The 20293-nt window shown below is 39.3% G+C and overlaps 1 protein-coding gene across 1 annotated transcript; it reads left to right on the top strand.

Moving 5' to 3' along the window:
* Window positions 1-589: 589 nt before the first annotated feature.
* On the top strand, window positions 590-19416 carry LOC121874252. The gene is made up of 3 exons (XM_042378344.1): window positions 590-638; window positions 16555-16814; window positions 18314-19416. The coding sequence occupies exons 2-3, from the start codon at window positions 16558-16560 to the stop codon at window positions 18369-18371; spliced, it is 315 nt and encodes a 104-aa protein (XP_042234278.1). The 5' UTR covers window positions 590-638; window positions 16555-16557; the 3' UTR covers window positions 18372-19416.
* The last annotated feature ends 877 nt before the right edge of the window (window positions 19417-20293 follow it).

The following is a 20293-nucleotide window of genomic DNA, read 5'->3' on the forward strand; positions in this document are numbered from 1 at the left end:
AGAGGAGTGAAGCTGCCTTGATCAACGTTTTGAATTCTCTCTCCATATGCCCTTCTCTTGTCGTTCTCGTTCCTCCTATGTGCAGCCTCGAGAGCTAGGTTACGGTGACATGCGGCCATGGGATCAAAAATCCTACTTCTACTACTACTACTACTACTACTACTACTACTACTACTACTACTACTACTACTACTACTACCAATAATAATAATAATAATAATAATAATAATAACAATATACATCACCTATTTTACATATAATACCAGTCAAAAACCAAAAAGAAAGTGTCAACGATACAGTAAAATTTAGAAAAGATATATTTTCACACCTAACAATCTGAGCTATCCAAAGGTATATCCACCTACAGTAGTTGACCTGCTTGAACAACGCTCTTATTTTGATACTAACCTCTACACCTACATTCATCAACTATCTAAAAAGGATAAATACGTGTTCACTAGCTAATGTTAAGTGGGCGAAATTAAGGCGCAGTTACCTTTGCGCAGACGAACGAGAGGGAGGGAGGAAGGGAGGTATGGGAGTAGGTCAGGCTATATAAAGAGCAACATCTGTGGGAGACAGCCACTCTCGCCGCGTCTCTGGCCCGAGCAGACCTGCATTTACACACACAAACACAGGTGAGTGTCTCTCTCTCTCTCTCTCTCTCTCTTAGGGAGTTGAGGTATTGTTAAATGGGTGTCTGTGACAGGTATACCATTACGTGGGGTCTACGTGTGTGTTACTTGATATACACTAGGTGAGTGATACATAATATACTGTACACTAGGTGAGTGATACATAATATACACTAGGTGAGTGATACATAATATACACTCGGTGAGTGATACATAATATACACTAGGTGAGTGATACATAATATACACTCGGTGAGTGATACATAATATACACTAGGTGAGTGATACATAATATACACTCGGTGAGTGATACATAATATACACTAGGTGAGTGATACATAATATACACTAGGTGAGTGATACATAATATACACTAGGTGAGTGATACATAATATACACTAGGTGAGTGATACATAATATACACTAGGTGAGTGATACATAATATACACTAGGTGAGTGATACATAATATACACTAGGTGAGTGATACATAATATACACTAGGTTAGTCACTTAACATACATTGGAGTACACGAGATAAGTGTTATTTTATATAAAATTGAGTCAGAATTTTTACTCCTTAATTTATATAATGTGACCAAATTGGTGTAGCGTTATTATTATTATTAGAACGACGAATATTGTAGAGATGGTTCTTACACTAAATGTGGTATTGCCCTGGATATTTATTTACCTCGAATATCAAAAGATTTTTGGTGCATAAATGAAATATTGTAAGACACCAGAATCGTGATATTATATATCTCAGTAAATATGACAAACATGACCTATAAGAAATTAGATGTCTTACTGAATTCTCATTTTTAGATTGAATGTTAAAAATTAGCGCCTTTAGACAGTCAGTACGCGGAGATCCTCTGACTCTCTGCCACTTAAGTCCTGTCTGGCACCTCAGCACACAGTGAAAGACTAGAGTAAGGTGTTAAGACATACCGCTAAAGATCCCAAATTACCGGTTGCTTGTGCGATAATTAACACAATACATTTGTGTAGCTTCCTGATACCAAAAATTGGTGTAAAACTTCTTGTGAGAAATTTAGGTTTAGTACCTAACCGGGCTTGGTATTCACTTTACGATCAGCTAAGTATACAAAGTTAATACCATATTTCCCAATATATTAATTACCTTATTTTCTTTTCTCTTGATTAATATTAAATAAATGTATCAAGTTAAGGTAGAGTCTCAGTGTAATTTTGTTGTCATTTTGGGGGGTTAATTTTTGTGTTTTATCTTAAGTCAATCAGTGTGTTCATATAGCTTCAATTACGAGGATAATTACACCAGTTACTACGTAATCGGTTAATTGGTTAGTCATCAATGTGTCAATAAAAATCGCCACCAAGGCCTTGGAGACGACACATGTAGTGCATCCGGCTACGTACGGTATAGTCTGGGGGCAATTTCGAAGCAATTTTTTACGCTAAATTGTCAGTACGTATTATCTACAAATTTAGATGGATTCTGACCTAACGAGCAGTCATGCCTATGGAACCCACTTTTACTTTTCAACCTAAACCAACATAACCTAAGAAACTCTAACGGTTCTAATCTAATCTAAACCTATCCTATCCTAGCCACAATACATTTTTAAAATTTCCAGGTAAAAATTTAGTTTATCAGAGTCGTCTATCGCTTTTTTATTGCAGTTTTCAATACATTTCTGGAAAAAAAAACAATGTATTTGAATCAGGCTGGAGTGGGATTCGATGTAGCCGTCTATAACTGGTTTAGAACACAGAAAAATGTGAAGGATATCTTTTATATACTGGCCCAGGCGGTGCTTCCTATTTAAAATTATCAGACGGCATAAAATATGAGATTTTCGAAAACGTTCTCTGTGTACTGTACTGTATATACTGTACACGTTCACACTATACGTTTTCTAAAATTAAGACGGACTAGACACTAGAGCCACTAGGCTCTATTAGGGCTTAGAGGCCTACCCTGACTATAGGACCTATTAGGATTGGAGTCTATTAGAACTGAGGCTCTATGAATGGAGAAGGTTCTATTAGGACTGGGGCTATCAAGAATGGGGCCTACTAGGACTGAAGTCTTTTAGGACGGAATAGGTTCTATTAGGAATGGAGCCTATCAGGACTGGTGCCTATTTAGCTAATTACCCTCAAAGGAACACACATTACTGGACAGCGCTAATTTTCGAAAGAGCAAAAAACAAGTTAATGGAAGGTTACGAAAAAGTCGTGAGGTAGGCTGCTATATATAGCATAATTTGGCGAGGGAGGAGAGGGAGAGGGAGAGAGAGAGAGAATTCATTCAATGATCTTTTCTTAAAACCTTGATATCTGTTTTGTTTTGTTTTCTTTCTTTTTATGGTTATGATTTTTTTAGTCATAAGACGGGTAACATTTATGAGTTTATTGTACCAATGATTTACAGCGCCAAAAAATAACATCTATCGCTGACTTTACTCCTAGCCAAGGCAATGGTGTGTATAACAAGTTTACTTTGAAAAGTCTCTCGTGTGAAAACGTATTGTTAATAAGGACACATACTGAGCACTCTTCCTATTATAAAACATTGAAATTTTTTAATTTATTTAAACTTAAATTAATTTTCCACCCTGAACCGTGATGTTCAGTGCTGCAAACTTCGAGTGCAGACTGCATTCCCATTGACAATATATGGGCCTCTTTGGTTAACACCTGGGTGCCTGCCCATGAACTGAGGAATCACACCCACTCGGTGTTAGAGTCTTTCCAGGCCAAACCTCACGCCTCGTCCGGCGGCATATTACATTTACTTTTATCCTCTTCACCACTGATCGGCTCGTTAGCCGCTTGGGCGATCGGTTACGTCTCTGTTACGCACTGTTGGCAAGTACTGGGCATGCACTGGCTCCTGAATGTATTTGATCCTGCTCCAGTGTTGATCAGGTCTGGTCTTAAAAGACCTCACACTCGGTGCCGTCACCACTCTCTGGCAGATTGTTCCAAGAGTTCGCAACTCTCACTCCGAAAAAGTTACCCCTCACAGTTATCCGGACTTGTGGCTTCTTTAACCTTGAGTTGTGTCCCCTTGTGGAGCGAGCGTCCGCCAGCTCCAGGTAAGGACACTTGACTGAGTAGTGCCCTCTGAGACGCTTGTACACCTCAATCAGATCTCCCCCTGCCCGTCTGTAGTACAAGCTAGGCAAGTTCAGGCGCTCCAATCTCTCCGGGTAGCTGAGGTGCCGCAGTGCAGGCACCAATCTGGTGGCCCTCCTTTGGACATTTTCAATCAGCTGACAGTCCCTAGCATATCTCGGGGACCAGACGGGATGACAATACTCCAGGCGGAGAAGCACTTCACTCTTAAATATCGTTCCGTGGGACGGACCATCTAGATATCTGAACGACCTTCTTATATGACCTAATAACTTAGTTGCCTGGTTTACCTTCTTCTCGCAATGGCCCGAAAACTTCAGTTCATTGTCAACGTACACACCTAGGTCCTTTTCACATTCCGTTTCATTTAATGCAGTCTCTTCGTTCCGTTGGGACATATGATACGCCTCCTTACCGTTGGTACGTCCCAGGTGCAGCCTCTTACACTTCGTGACATTGAATCTCAGCAGCCATTTCTTCGACCGTTCTTGAAGCTCACTGAGATCCTTCTGCAGCTCTTCACAGTCCGCTTGGTTCTTAATTTGCCGAAATAACTTGGCGTCGCCCGCAAAAATTTGTATGGAGGAATTTGCAGCTTCAGGCATGTCATTTATGAAACAAACAAACAGCAGCGGGCTCAATACACTGCCCTGTGGTACCCCGCTTGTTACGGATATTGTTGATGATTTCGTGCCATTAACCACCACACACTGCTTGTGGTCATGTAGAAAGTCCTCTACCCACGCCAGGACATTTCCCCGAATCTTGTACCCTTAAAGTTTAGTTTTCAGCCTTTCATGGGGTTGCCAACATGCCTGTAAGAGTGCAGGCGATCATTGAAAAGGAGGGAGAATGGACCGGTTGTTAAAGGCACAAATATTTTTTTTTCAAATTTGCACACGCTTTTGCTTTATCACACGTAACATAAACAATAGTCTCTTTGAAGATAAGATATACTAAGGCATGACAATAAAAAAACTAGCCTTTCCAATACCATTCAATTATGTTTACAAGTGATAAACGCTATAATACAGTATGTGGCATGTCATTACGATCAATGCAAGATCCCAATTTCGTTCGAGTCAAAATAACGCATACATTCAGTCAGTGGGACGTGAAGTCTCGTATGTGTGAAGCTAGGTTAAAAAAATCACTGCGGAAAAGTCTCCTAACTTAACCTGTCTTAACGTAACCTATCCTAACCTAACCAATCCTACACATCCTAGCCTAACTTAACCTAGTTTAACCTAATCTAATTTTGTTTTACCTTTTCTTATTTTTTTTTTACCGGTCACCCATATTCACACAGCAAATATCCCCCCCCTTCACACACACACATACTGTACCTCAGCACACACACACACACACACACGCCGGTACTGATACATAAACAAACACTCAATCTGTTCTAGCTAAAGTTGCTACGATATAAGAGTACAATATTCGCCCTTAATTACTCTGGAGTAAGGTTGAAATTTGGGTTTTGATATGAGCGTCAGGCAGTTGTGTCCCGTCAATAATAAAACATCCCACGATTGTCGCTACGCCAACATTTTCTATCAAATATTGTTTTCATCTGTAAATATTGTTATTATTAAAATACGTCAAAAATAAATATAAAATAAATTGCGTGTAAACTTTTATTGACTCCAAAACAGTTAATACGTGAGTACAATCTGTTTATTTTTTCATGGCTCGATAAACAGCTAAAAATAATTTTAGGGGATGATATTCAGTACCTCTGGCATTTATAACTCACAATATAAAAGCATACCAATTAGAATTAAAAGTAATGAGCTAAGGATGAAAAGTTGTAATACTTTAACATCTGGAATAGTGATTAGCCTTGTAAATATCTTGTTAGTCTGCAAGTATCAATTACGCTTTCAAAGAAAAGTCTGCATTATCATACTAAAATGCAAGAGAAACTGTGGTGTACAGCACATCAACAGGTAATAGGTCTTTAAATTAAGCTCGTATACTTGACTATTCATATCACTAGTCGTCAACATTATGATCAACAGATTCATCTCTTTGTGTTACCTTGTGCTGTAGGAATGGTAGAACTCTCCGGCGTCACAACAATACCACAACTGCCTCCCCCTCCACTTGATGTCCCGGAAATAGCTGTATCCTCTTCCTCTCTAGTCAGTTTACTAATCATGACTCATGCAGTCGTTGTCATTCACTGTTGGCAAGTAGTTAAGGGCTCCTGAGTGTAAGTTTGTTACGAGAATTATGTCATAGCCTTTACTTTTGGCTGAGGCATTTTTTTCTGGATAGTTCCATCTTCGGAGGCTAGTTATAAACACGTATTTAAAATTAAAACGAAAATGTTAACATAGTCAAAAAGTTACTCAAAGAATTTGCCAATTAAAATGTTGATCCGTACTTCACCCGGCGTGAGGATTCCAGTTTGACGGTATTTTTTTATTATTTTTTAGTTAGTATCGTTTGAAGTTCAAATATTTAATAATCTAGAGAGGAACCAAAAAACACAAAACAATACCTACAACTCCTGGAATTCTGTAGTTATATTTTAACGGTTATTGATGAAGGAATTGTTTATATGGGGCTACAGCGCTAAACTTTACCTGAATCGTTTTTTAGGCTTTGAGGGAATTTTAACTGCTTTTAAAAAAATCTTCGACACAAGTGATTTATTGACAATGTTGTTTTAATGTTCTAAGTTTTGATGTTTTAACTATTAAATTTATGTTCTGAGGTTTATTGTCGTTTGTATTGTTTTAATTTTGGATGTTTCAAATTCCAGGATAAACACCTGTCTCAAACCTTTGTTCCTTTGACAGATAACTAAAAACAATACTGAATATATTGCAATAGTACCTTAATAAAACAAACGACTGAAGGAGGAGACTATAGAGGAAAACCGGAACAGACTTTATTTCATTCTCCAACTTAACTTCATATTAACTGACTTCATATTGTCCGACTTTACTTATTTAATATACTATCTCTAATATACTATAGGAATAGCCGTGTGTCTGTGTGTGTCTGTTCTGGGCAGCCGAAACGGCACAATCGTTTTTTTATCAAACTTGGTGGAAAATTAGCAAAAAATTCGTAGAATGGAACAAACCTGGTCCCACGTCGATGGTTTCCTTAGGAAGGCATTAATTAACCATTTTATTTACCCTGGAAAACGATGTCGCTGTACGCTGTCAGCCTGATGGCGGTAGTGCGCTAGCCAAGCAAGAGCTTTCAAACTTTCACGCCTTGGTAAACTGTTAAATCCCGGCGCGAGGGCACTTCTCCATATATTCCCTCCATTACTGTTTTGTCGAACTATATAGCGAACCTGGCACGAAGGGCCACGATCACTTGTTATTATACTAATTTACATCATCAGATTTTATTTAACATTGCTCAACTTTACTTCATATTAACCGACTTCATATTATCCGATTTTAATACATATTGTCCAACTTTCTTTCACTTTATCCTACTTTACTTTATATTGCCCGACCTTTCTTCATAATGCCCGACTTAACTTACTTTTGCCCGACTTGCCTTCATAATGCCACTTTACTTCACATTGACCGACTTTTCCTTCATATTATCCGACTTTTCTCCATATTGCCCGACTTCACTTAATTTTGATCGACTTTCCTTTATATCGCCCAACTTTACATTGCACAAGTGAGCATGGATGATGGTGTTCAAACTCATACAGTGACGGCGAGGATAACGATGACAACACATTTATTCAACACTGGTACACAGACACCACAGAGTCACTAGTTGTCCTGCACCTCCCAAACAACCTCATTACGACACTAACTACCTCGTTACTCATTAAATCTGACACTTTAACTCCATAAAACTTTCCCAGGGATGAATATAATTATGTATCGTTGTGTGTGTGTGTGAAAAGAGAGACAGAAAGAGTATTTATGTGTATCTTGACGAGCAAACACCACAATATGTCTCATTGCGTTAATGTTCCTTATTGTCAAAACCAAACCCTCTTATACACCCTCACGCCCTCCTACACACCCACACACCCTTCTACACACTCACATCCTCCTACCCTCACACCCTGCCTGCCAGCCACCCACACCCTCACTGTCAACACAGATCAGGTTCCAATATTGATCATTTTCACACACTAACATTATCCAGACAACCTCATTAAAAGATTATTATCTTACGTGACACTTCCCTTACATGTATTATCGATAATTTTAATGGGATTGTTAACCGATTATTCTCCGGGTGTTTAGTCATTCTAAAGTAATTATTAGTACAGATATAGCTGGATTATTATCCTTGATTATGTAGTTATAACCATAATTATACTGCAACTATTGCGTAATTATAGAAACAGCAAATTATAGATGTCATAAAGGCTTCAATTATACTGGATCATTGGCCACATTATTTACCTAGAAGACGTACTTGTTGCACCAACTATTATACATCTGTTGCGAATTCATCAGCCATCTATATCACTGGTTATAGTAAAGCAAATATCAATAATTACTACACAGCCACAACGAGTTAACGGAGGTTAGGTTAGGTTTCTGTACATGAATAATATACCTCCAGTTACTACCTGTTACAGTATACCTCCAGTTAGTACCTGTCGCAGTATACCTCCAGTTAGTACCTGACACAGTATTTCTCCAGTAAGTACCTGTTACAGTATACCTCCAGGTACTCCTTGCCAGGCATACTGTAATATATTAATTCCCATATATGGACAGGAATATGAAAGCGGTACCTGAATCTGACTATATAGTAGTTAGATACTGTATGTACCTGAAAGCTAATTAGCCACGTTATGAACACAGTCAAGGCATCAGTCCACTTAACATAATCATCTCTAACACAAAGTTCATACAAAACCAAAGTAACTATTCCTTTCAGTCGTATTTTCTGCCCTGAGTGTGGGCCTCCTTAAATAACAAAAGTGTATGCATTCATTAAAACACTTCCATAAAAAGACGTTTTTTATAGTTTTTACAAAGCCAAATTGCGTGTATTAATTAATACAATAGCCGGAGTGTAAACAGGATTTCGTTAACTGTAAAATTTACAAAAAAAAAGAATAAATCTGATACCGGTAGAGCGAGGCTGTTGTGCGGGTTTTATATAACTTACTGGTATGTGTTATATGTGGTGAACAAACGATAATTATCTATTGACTTTTTTGTTCAACATCCTATAGACCGTTTTTCCTTATGATAGGGGGTGATAAAAAAAAAGGTGAGAGGAGATACAAAGAAAGATCAAGGGTTACCAAAGCTGCCTGGGAGCGTTTGCCTCCCACATATCGTTACACTTGCTTATGGCAGTCCACCCAAGTCTATGACGACGTTGCTCCAGATGAGATGATTGATGAGTTATGTGTTATTCCTCTGATGCCACCGTAGATGACCTTGGAGTCCAATCCTGGAGGCGCAGATCTTGTTGCATAGGTGACGGGGATGTTGTTCATTAAGAGGAATTATGCCTTGAGCCCTCTGATGTCGTTGGGCTCGTTTAGTAGCTCTCTTTTGGTTCAGTGAGGTCTCAAGTGTTTCCGCTCCTCTATGGCATGTTGAGCGCCATAAGGAACGGTCTAAGGCTAGTTGCTCTAGTGAATTTGGTTGTATATTACAGCACTTAAGTAGAGTTTTAGAGTGGTCCTTATATCTCTTTTTCTGTCCTCCCGCCGAGGGGTTTCCATGTGAGAGCTTGGCATATAATATCGTTACACACACACTGAGGGACTGGGGCAGTGTCAGACAAAAGCACCAGAATAAGGCTGACAACTTCAAGAACAAAATATTGTACTAGTCGGTGAATATTATTTTTACCTATAGCTATAATGATAACATGTATAAACCTCATTAATTATGTAGTCAACACTGAGAACACCTGTATTTATGTATAAGCAATCTTACACCTGGCAACGCTAAGCTTCCTCTCGGTCGGTAATTCACAGGTAGCTTTCACTAGCCTGAATAAACTATTTAAGGCAGTGAGAAAAAAAAAACATAACATATTGAAAGAATGGGATTAAAACGAGACGCCACAATTAACTGCCACCCTTCCCCCCTCTCTCCTCTTTGTACCTGATGAGAGACACCCACTCCGCTTCTCCCCCCCCCCATCTTCTTCCTCATCCCCTCCTACCCTCACTCCCCCCTTCTCAATGTATGTGGCAGGTGGCAGGTCGTCACTTCCACTCAATTACACTAACTAGTCAGCTCACGCCTAAGTGGACGAAGGAACCTCGCGGAAACCTAACACACGCCCTCAACATTATCACCATATTTTTCATCACTATCATCCTCACCTGGAATTCCCTCGGCTTGTTCAAGTGCCCCCTGGGTCGGTAAGAAAGTGTCTATTGATGTCTGTGGGGATCTGTTGATATCTATGGTTCCAACATCATCCCACGACTTCCAACTTCACCCCACGACTCCAAATATCACCTAAGGACCTCCAACATCACCCCACGACCTCCAACATTACCCCCACGACTCCAAACATCACCTCACGACCTCCAATATCACCCCACGACCTCCAACATCGCCCCACAACCTCCAACATCACCCCCACGACTTTAAACATCACCCCACAACCCCCACCATCACTCCAGACCCCACCATCACTAGCATCGCCCCACGAACCTCTCACGTCACCCCCGCACTGGGGATAATGAGTTCAATATTTACTGCTGGATTTATGGAGCTCGGCACTCCTTCCTCCACCCCCAGCACATAGTATCCCCCATACCATACCCCCATTTAACCCTCAGCACGTCACCCCTCCCCTGGGCACCCCGCCATCCCCATCCAACCCCTTCCCTCTCCTGAAGGCACACACATATTTTAAGACTAGTTATATAGGTGACACAGGCATTACTTGGGTGCGGAGACAGCCTTCGCCTCCTGTCCTTAGGTTCGTTGATTCGATCCTGGAACACTCCTAGTCCACCCAGCAGCAAAGGGGTACGTAACTTTACAATCTTTCTTCCTTTTCTCTTCGCCGCAATGTTGCTTCACTCTCTCTCTTTTATAAGTACTTTAACAGGCAATGTTCGGTGGATTTGGCATCCTGTGTACCGCCGGCAAGGCAATGGGCTCGTAACACTAGTCTTGCCCGCGGTGCCCACAGTTTCTCAGTGGCTGTCGGTCACACGAGAATAACCCGTTATAGTGCATTCTTCTTTCTTCACACAGCCAAACTGTGAAATGCTCTGCCTTCTTCTGCATTTCCATGCTCTTACAGTTTGTCTCACTTTATCTGGTTTTCCGGCATCTTCGTGGTGTAGATTAATATGATATTTTTATTTTATATTTTTTATTTATCTTTACTCTTATTTCACCCCCCCCCCCCTTCTAGGCCCCATTGTGGGTTGATGACCTGTGCCCGGGTGGGCTCTTTCCCGCAAAAAAAATTAAAATAAATAAATAAAAAATAAAATAAAAATGGAGAAGTGAAAGTAGTTGATAGCAGTGCCGACCACTCTGTTTCCCCGTATGCAGAAGGGTCAGTAAAGAGTACTGTGTATCCACACTGGCACATGTCTAAGTACAGTGCATTCAAGACCCCGAACTTATCAACAGTGTGTAACAATCCCGTACATACCCAGTACTTACCAACAGTGTACTAGAACTAACCGACCGCATGACCAGCTAATAAACTGACTTTTGGCAAAGAGGATAAAGTACAGTAAATTATCGTTTCTATAATTGATGAAAAATCACTTCCCCCACCCCCATACACAGTCATGCACTCCTCCCCCACCCCTGATACACACAGTCCTTACCTCCTCCCATACCCCCATACACATAGTCCTATCCTCCCTCACCCCTATACACGCAGCCCTTCCCTCCTCCCCCACACACAGTTCTTCCCTCCTCCCTCACTCTCATACACACAGTCCTTCCCTCCTCCCCACCCCCATACACACAGTCTTCCACCCCCTGACATTGAAATAGTTTAATTAGCCAGAAAAACACACATTCAGAGTGGACAATAATAACATTGACATAGCTAAACCATGTGAGAGCCTGAGCCCTCTTAGTGGCACCTGTTATATACTGTACATTTATCTCAAGGAAATATTTTAAAACATTTATTATCATTTATTTTCTTCCCTTACTACCATGAACGCCATCTCTTCCACGTCTCATGCACACAGTCCTCCTCCCGCTCCTTTCTTGTACGAGTCCCGCCTTAACACACACCCCCCCTCCTCCCCCTCCATCATCATTGGTCTAGGTAAACACTAGGGTGAGATGAAGACGAAGGAGGAGGCATCACGACCCTTTGTCTCTCCCGCCACAAGTTATGGGCCTCTTGCTCTTACCCAGAGTTATGGCCACGACAGCAAGGCGGTGGTGGTGTTAGTAGTGGTTGAGGTGATGGTGGTGGTGGTAGTGGTAGATGATAGATGTGTTGGTGACAGTGGTGGTAGTGGTAGTGGCCATGGCGGTGGTAGAGGTGTTGGTCAAAGTGGTGGTAGTGGTGGAGGAAGTAGTGGTAGTGTTGATGGTAGCAGTTGGTGGTGTTAGTGGTAATGGTGGTGGTAATGAAGGCGGTGGTGGTAGCAGTGGTGATGATGATGGTGGTGGCGGTAGAGGTGTTGGAGGAGGTAACGTTGGTAGAGCTAGTGGTGCTAGGTGGTGGTGGTGGGGGGTGTGAGGGTGGAGGGCAGTGGATGGTAGTGATGGGTAAGTGTTCAGATAGGTTGGTGTGACCAGTACAATGTCACCAGCCTGACTATGGTTGAGATTTTAGAGTGAGACTGTACAGATATCTGAAAGAAACTACAAGACAGCTGTGATATGAACATAATGGGGAATAGTGAACGAAAGATTAGTAAAAACAAAAAGAGCATGATTGAGACGTGGATGATGGTAGGAGAGGGAGAATAAGACCAAGGAGGTGGAAAGATGGGAGGGACTGTAGCCAAGGCGATGGGTTCAGGCTATGGAAGACTGAGGAACCACACAGTGTCCACTATTTTATGGGGGTAGACGTAGGACGGTTGAGTGATGGCTAGTTGAGTGAAACGACAGTGTACATCAGATAAATCCTGGGGCGGCGTTGTGTAAGGAAAAGCCCATAGAAGAGCACATCTGTTACAGCAGTTAGAAAAGGAGTAACAGGGTATGTTAGTATAGCGTATGACGCTCTGGATCGGTCACTATGAGCTACTGTATGTGGAAAAGATTTGAAAAAAAAATCAGATCACCTGAAAATTAGATACTCTAGCTTATTTTATCTAAATGATTAAACACCCTAACGCTAATCTAATCCAACCGAATCGAACCCCCCCCCCTCCCCAAGTAGCGTTAGGGTGGTTAAGCATCAGGTGAAATATGTTGAAGTATTTAATCTCCAGGTGATTAAAACATCTCAGTGGCATACTAACGGAATCCAAAAACTGTGGGTACACTCAACCTGCTGTTTGGATACCTTGTAGAGTTAGACTGCCTGGAAAACACTAAACAATAACAGAGCATAATTGAGAGTTTCTGGAAATATTGTTCTCAAAGATGACATTCTCTGAGTCACAGTAAAAATCCTTGCGACAAATTCTCTAGAGATGTTTGTGTCGACGGTGAAAGATAGAATACTCTACTGAGAGTGAGGGAGTGATGACAGCAGGTAACCGTCCCACACACCATACAATGTTCTGGGTGTAGAAACTACAGGTATGTTCATCCAACGTTATATTGCAAACAATATACGAACAACGACAATTTACCAGTACAAGCTCGATTTCTATATCATCTTTAGCTAAACGATTTAGATTAGCATCTCAGATTATTTCACCTTAAATTTAACCACCTTAACACTAACCTAACCTAAGCCCCTCAGGTACCGTTAGGGTGCTTAATCATCATATGGAAAAAAGCTGGAGGCTAATTTTCAGGTGATCCGATAATTTTTCTTTTCGAACATTCCTCAAGAGTCGCATCATTCCTAGGAGGTGAAGAATATAAAGTTGCCAAGTAGTCGACTGAACCTTTCAAGACGATATTGTTTACGGCTGAACGGACGAAATTTAAGACCTGTATGATCCTCATATCTTCTTTTTAAGCAGATAAACCTAGTAAGGAGTTAACATAACATTATGAGTCAGTGAAGAATGTTCCTTTTATCGCAACAAAATATGCAAATAATTGATCTTGTTTGTTAGAATATCATAAAGGGGAGCCAGACGTATCTTGTTGACATATATGAAATTTATAGGTGTACGGTACCTGTATACACATGACACATACTAGTATAGTTACGACTTTTTCTCCGCCAAGAAACCAATGTAATATAATACAATATACAGTAAGAATAAAACATAACATAGTAAAAGTATAGTGTAATATAAATTCCTGATGTTACACGATATTAATTTTCTTGTTATTGTACTGGGCAGCGTTGGGGTTGGAGTGTTGTCAGGGAAGAGAGACGGTCGGGATGCACACTGGTGATAAAAAAAATGACATTGGACAAAATCCAATAGGACGGAATTCTAAGAAGATCTCCTGGACAAAATCCCACTGGTCTTAACTTTCAAAAAGCACAACACACACACACACACACACACAACCAATCACATCTACCCGTAAAATTACACTGACAGAGAGACAAGGAGTGGTGACAGGTAACTGGAGGGTAGGGACAGTCCTTCGTGTGGGTAGGTGTTGTATCAAATGGCTTCAGATTACTGCAGTGAGGGGAAGGGGTGGTGTACGTACACTGTTCTGTGTTGTGCAGGTGGGGAGAGAGAGACAAGCAGGCAGACATACAGGTAGACAGACAGATACACAGACAGCGGCAGACATAAATACACACACACACACACACACCACGGAAATTTTCAATACAAGAACTTGCAGGAATTTTCTCTCATGGTTCTTAATGATACCCAAATTCACTTTTCCTCTCGAGTAAGTATATTAAACACGCCACTTTTACTGACACTTATGACTCACTTATACTGCCACTTATATTACCACACCACACTGGCACTTATACTACTAATACCTATATTGCCACTTATACTGTACTAGTACACTTACAGTATACTCACCTACTTATAATACCACACTTATATTCGCCCATTTATACTACTACACTCATACTCACCCACTTATACTATTACACTTATACTCTACACTTATATTCACTTATTCTCACCCAATAATACTTTTACACTAATACTACTACACTTATACTCTATACTTCTTCTACACTTATACTACTACTTATATTCACCCACTTCACTTATACACTTATACTTATACAATATTCATCCACTTATATTTCTACATTAATACCATTACACTTATACTACTACTCATGCTCACCCACTTATACTTATACAATTATACTACTAAACTCATACTCATCCACTTATACTTCAACACTAATACTAGTACACTTATACTCTACATTTATACTTTTACACTTATACTCTACTTATACTTCTGCAATTATACTTCTACACTAATACTATTACACTTATACTGCAACAGTAATACTACTACACTTATACTTAAACTACTACACTTAAACTCACCCACTTATACTTATACTCACAACACATACTTTTACACTTATACTTCTACTGGCCCACTTATACTACTACCCTTACACTTATACTACTACACTCATACTTTTACCCATATACTCACCCACTTATACTACTACCCTTACACTTATACTACTACACTCATACTTTTACCCATATACTCACCCACTTATACTACTACCCTTACACTTATACTACTACACTCATACTTTTACCCATATACTACCCATATACTCTTATACTACTACACTACTACTTTTACACTTATACTACTACACCACTTATACTACTACCCTTACACTTATACTACTACTTTCTACCCACTTATACTACTACCCTTACACTTATACTACTACACTCATACTTTTACCCATATACTCACCCACTTATACTACTACCCTTACACTTATACTACTACACTCATACTTTTACCCATATACTCACCCACTTATACTACTACCCTTACACTTATACTACTACACTCATACTTTTACCCATATACTCACCCACTTATACTACTACCCTTACACTTATACTACTACACTCATACTTTTACCCATATACTCACCCACTTATACTACTACCCTTACACTTATACTACTACACTCATACTTTTACCCATATACTCACCCACTTACACCTTTACTACTACACAATGACGAATACTTAGATAAGGCCTAAATTGCACTGAGTCTACAGGGAGTCTTCTCTGTTACAACTTGTGTATTGGTTGGTACTGTACTGTATTTATTTATACTGTACATGAGTGTGTGTGTGTGTTAATGTGTTTGTGTGTGTGGGTGTGTGTTTCTTTATGTCATTTGCCTCTATCTACCCAGCAGTAATTGGAAACCTGGATGTTAATCGGTTTGCGGATTATATTCCGAGGTAATGGTTAGCCAGTGCAGTTGGCGAGTTGTCCGGTCTTCTCGGATTATTCTTGACACTGGGTCATGCAACTCGTTAACTTAAGGTGTGGTTGTTGTGTTGGCAACAGCTTCTACACCTCAAACAAATTCACGCCTGGGTGGCCCTAGGGCTGGCCATCCTCATTACACGAGGGGAAACCATTATTATTAATATTATTACATACGATTGTATGTACAATATGTGTATGCAAGTGTTAATGTGTGTATAAGAGCATTTGTTTGCATAATTAAGTGTACAAAGTGTATATAATGTACATCATACTACCAGGTGTAGTAGAAGCATTCAGCACTAGTGTGTGTTTACAGGCTATGCGAGGTGCTGTTATGGTAGGGGCAGTGGCGGCGGTCATGGTGGCAGCTCTGGTGGCTGGGATGGCCTCAGCTGCTAGACCCGACAACTCGGCGGCTGACACACTGCAGGCCATCCACGAGGCGGCCATGGCGGGTATCCTAGGATCAGCAGAAGTGCAGTACCCTAACAGGCCCAGCATGTTCAAGTCACCCGTGGAGCTGCGACAATACCTGGATGCTCTTAACGCTTACTACGCCATCGCCGGGAGACCAAGGTAGCTACATGGTCTATGTACTGTACATGATGAATCAATGTAATCTTGTATGTCAATTTTACTGAATACTGTATATATTTATATATCTATCTATCTATCAACCTATTTACAGATCTCAGACCTACCTAATACACCTGTATATAAATAAAAAAGATCATGAAAGAGGATAATTAGGTAAATATACTTGAATCTCGATTAAACAAATAAATAAATAAATGGATCAGAGTAACTGATAAATGAATATGTGAATAAAATAACTGAATTGATAATTAAATATAGTATGAGTAAATAAATATATGGATATGATGAAATTGCCTAGTTCATGAACTGGGCAATTTCACAAACAGGGCTAGCCCCCCACCTAAAAGTGATAGAGTAGTTAACACATTGGATGTAGTGTATATTTTAGTGTAGTTGATGAAGTAGAGATGATTGTGTACTGAATGTAGTACATATAGAGGATAGTGTAGTCACTGTAGTGGATAGATGTAGATTTGATAGTGCATTGGATGTAGTATAGCTGTTATACCCTTTCCACACTAACCTGGCCCATAAGCCCCACCCCTCTTCTATATTAATAGCTGATTGGCTCATAGAAAATTCAAACTAAATGTGTTCATAATTGGTAAGCAGAGATGTTAGTTTCTAAAATAATGTTAAATATATGGATTATCAAAAGGCAAATTATTTCAAGGCATACGCGCAATCCGCAGGGAGGTGAAACACTCAGGGGAACCAATCAGCAATTTGTATCTATAGACAAGGGACGGGGCTTATGGGCCAGCTTAGCGTGGAAATACTATAGTGTGGTCAGGGATATTGGATATGAGCTGCCCTCAAAAACAAACCTCAGTAACTCCAAGTACTCCAGCTAACCCCCTAGGTAGCATTAGGTTATTTAATCAAGTGAAATAAACTGAGGGAGCTAATCTAAAGGTAAACCAATATCTGATAAAATTCATGGCCAGAACAGTCCATATTAAACTAAACTAAATTCATGTTAAACTCAAAAAGGATCATAAAAAAATTGGAGTGCATTGAGAAAAGTTATCCATTTGGTTCAAAATAACATAAGAGGAAGACCCAGGCAATTATTTAATAACATGTTATGCCTCTTACAGGCATACCATGATGTTAATGGTAATCATGTTGAACATTTATAATAAGTTCTATGTTACATATAGGAATTAACAAAAATAACACCAAAAAAATTATGTGTACTGCAACCTAGAAATCTTGAATTACAGTATGACAAAAGAAAACCCTTTAACCGGATTAGTCTCTAAACAGTAATAAGCACCGCTCGGTGGCTGTAACTCGTTTTAGGACTGACAATACATAAGTCGCCAATCCCTTCCACACCACAGTCTCGACCGGCCTATTGTAAAGACTCTCAATTCAATGTAAACTTGCATAAAAAATTTTCTGAATATCTATCTATCTATGTTCATAGGTTGTGTTAATCCTACAGTGTCTTACCTAGTGATCTTGTGTTGCAGGTTTGGGAAGCGAGGGAACCACGGAGCTCAACGTACGGAGGAGCTCTATGACTACTGACCCACTAGTCTTACACTCATCCCTTCCACCCACACCCCCGTCATACTTACAACCTCTGATAACCAACAACCTACGACCCTTGATAGGCAATCTATCTGACAACCTACAACCCTCGCCGACCAAATCACCATACAGCCCACATCACCAGTTAATCAATCTCTTGTACAACCCACAACTCTTAACTTGTCTCTCCAATAACCTCACAACCTCTGACATCCATCATTTCACAACACAACAATCCCTTCCTGCTGCGACCCACGACCTCTGATTCCCGGCTCTTCATGCACTCAACACCTGAAGCTCTTCAGCAACCACCAGCCAGTAAGATGTCTCCCACACCCCTCTCTACTGCTGCTTACAAAAACACATCCACTTCAATGAACAAGTGGAGCTCTTTCCCACTTGCAACATGAGAGAAACACTCATGAGAGTTGGACATAGAATTTGAGTGTGATATTGATGTTAATGATGATGAAGATTTTAATTCGTGTCCGCCAAAGATGGTAACAAGTCTGCACACAAGCGCGTTGGTCTCGTCCGCCGGCCTCAACAAGGAATATTAAGTCTCGTCAAGTGATATCGCTAGAAGTACAGTCCAACCTGTCCCCTGCTGGTCTCCCTGTGTATGTGTACTAACAAGGTCTTGCCACAAAACAGCAATAGGCACTTCACACTCACCCCTGGTCTCCGTCTATCATTCAACAAGTAAGCAGTTTCACGACTAATTGAAAAGAAGTAATTTCTTCGACCAAGATCATACGTGTTACCGAAGACATCTCAGGCACCAAAAGAGGCTTCTACCTAGGGAGTTCCATCGTCACAAGTTCCCTCAAGAAATCATTTTAATGAGCTCTTCTTGGTTCGTCCAGAATATCTCAGAGGCTGAAATCATACGATTTATCTACATTAGTTACCCCCCCCCCCCCACCAAGCTATGTACTAGGAGAGTGAGCAAATAACTAATATTTTATTTTGCAGTCTATTTACACACTGTATGTTGCCAAATATTATGTACTGAGAGAAAAAAATATATGAGAAAAATAGTCATTTGAAATTTCTTATCATTCTTTCTATACCCCGACGAACATTACACACACACACACACATATATATATATATATATACTGTATATATATATATATATATATATATATATATATATATATATATATATATATATATATATATATATATATATATATATATATATATATATATATATATATATATATATATATATATATATATATATATATATATATATATATATATATATATATATATATATATATATATATATATATATATATATATATATATATATATATATATATATATATATATATATATATATATATATATATATATATATATATATATACAGTATATATATATATACCCCCTGTATATATACTGTATATATAAGACATGAATGTAGTAGGTACAGTAGTAGGCAGCTACCAAACAGGGAGGTACTACCGCCTGGGAAGATATTGGAAGCATAATGTGTTGTCTAATGGTAGACCCTGCTGCCATATGGCATCACTAAAATTGTGACCAAGTCCCAGGTTGCTGATCTGACTTTCTGCCTCATTTACACACAATTGCAGGGTCTAAATCATTTCTCCTACTATTGACAACACAACGTACATTTAGTGTTTCTCACTTTTGATCTTTTTTTTCATTTTTTTATTTATGGTTCTTTATTATTATTATTATTATTATTATTATTATTATTATTACTACAGACTTTTTATTATTATCATTATTATTTTAATTTTTATTATAAATTTTATTTACTATGAATTATTATTATTATTATTAAATTTTATTTACTATGAATTATTATTATTATTATTATTATTATTATTATTATTACATTTTCGCCCCCCAGGCTCCGATGTGGGTCAGTGACCTGTGCC

Source organism: Homarus americanus, unplaced genomic scaffold (genome assembly GCF_018991925.1).
Source record: "Homarus americanus isolate GMGI-L3 unplaced genomic scaffold, GMGI_Hamer_2.0 scaffold49667, whole genome shotgun sequence".
NCBI classification, from domain to species: Eukaryota; Metazoa; Arthropoda; class Malacostraca; order Decapoda; family Nephropidae; genus Homarus; species Homarus americanus.

What these genes read in the sequence shown, in the direction of transcription:
- LOC121874252 (XM_042378344.1), top strand. Translation starts at nt 16,558, where the DNA reads ATGCGAGGTGCTGTTATGGTAGGGGCAGTGGCGGCGGTCATGGTGGCA. An exon ending in GCCATCGCCGGGAGACCAAG is followed by an intron (nt 16,815 to 18,313) that starts GTAGCTACATGG and finishes CTTGTGTTGCAG; the next exon opens with GTTTGGGAAGCGAGGGAACC.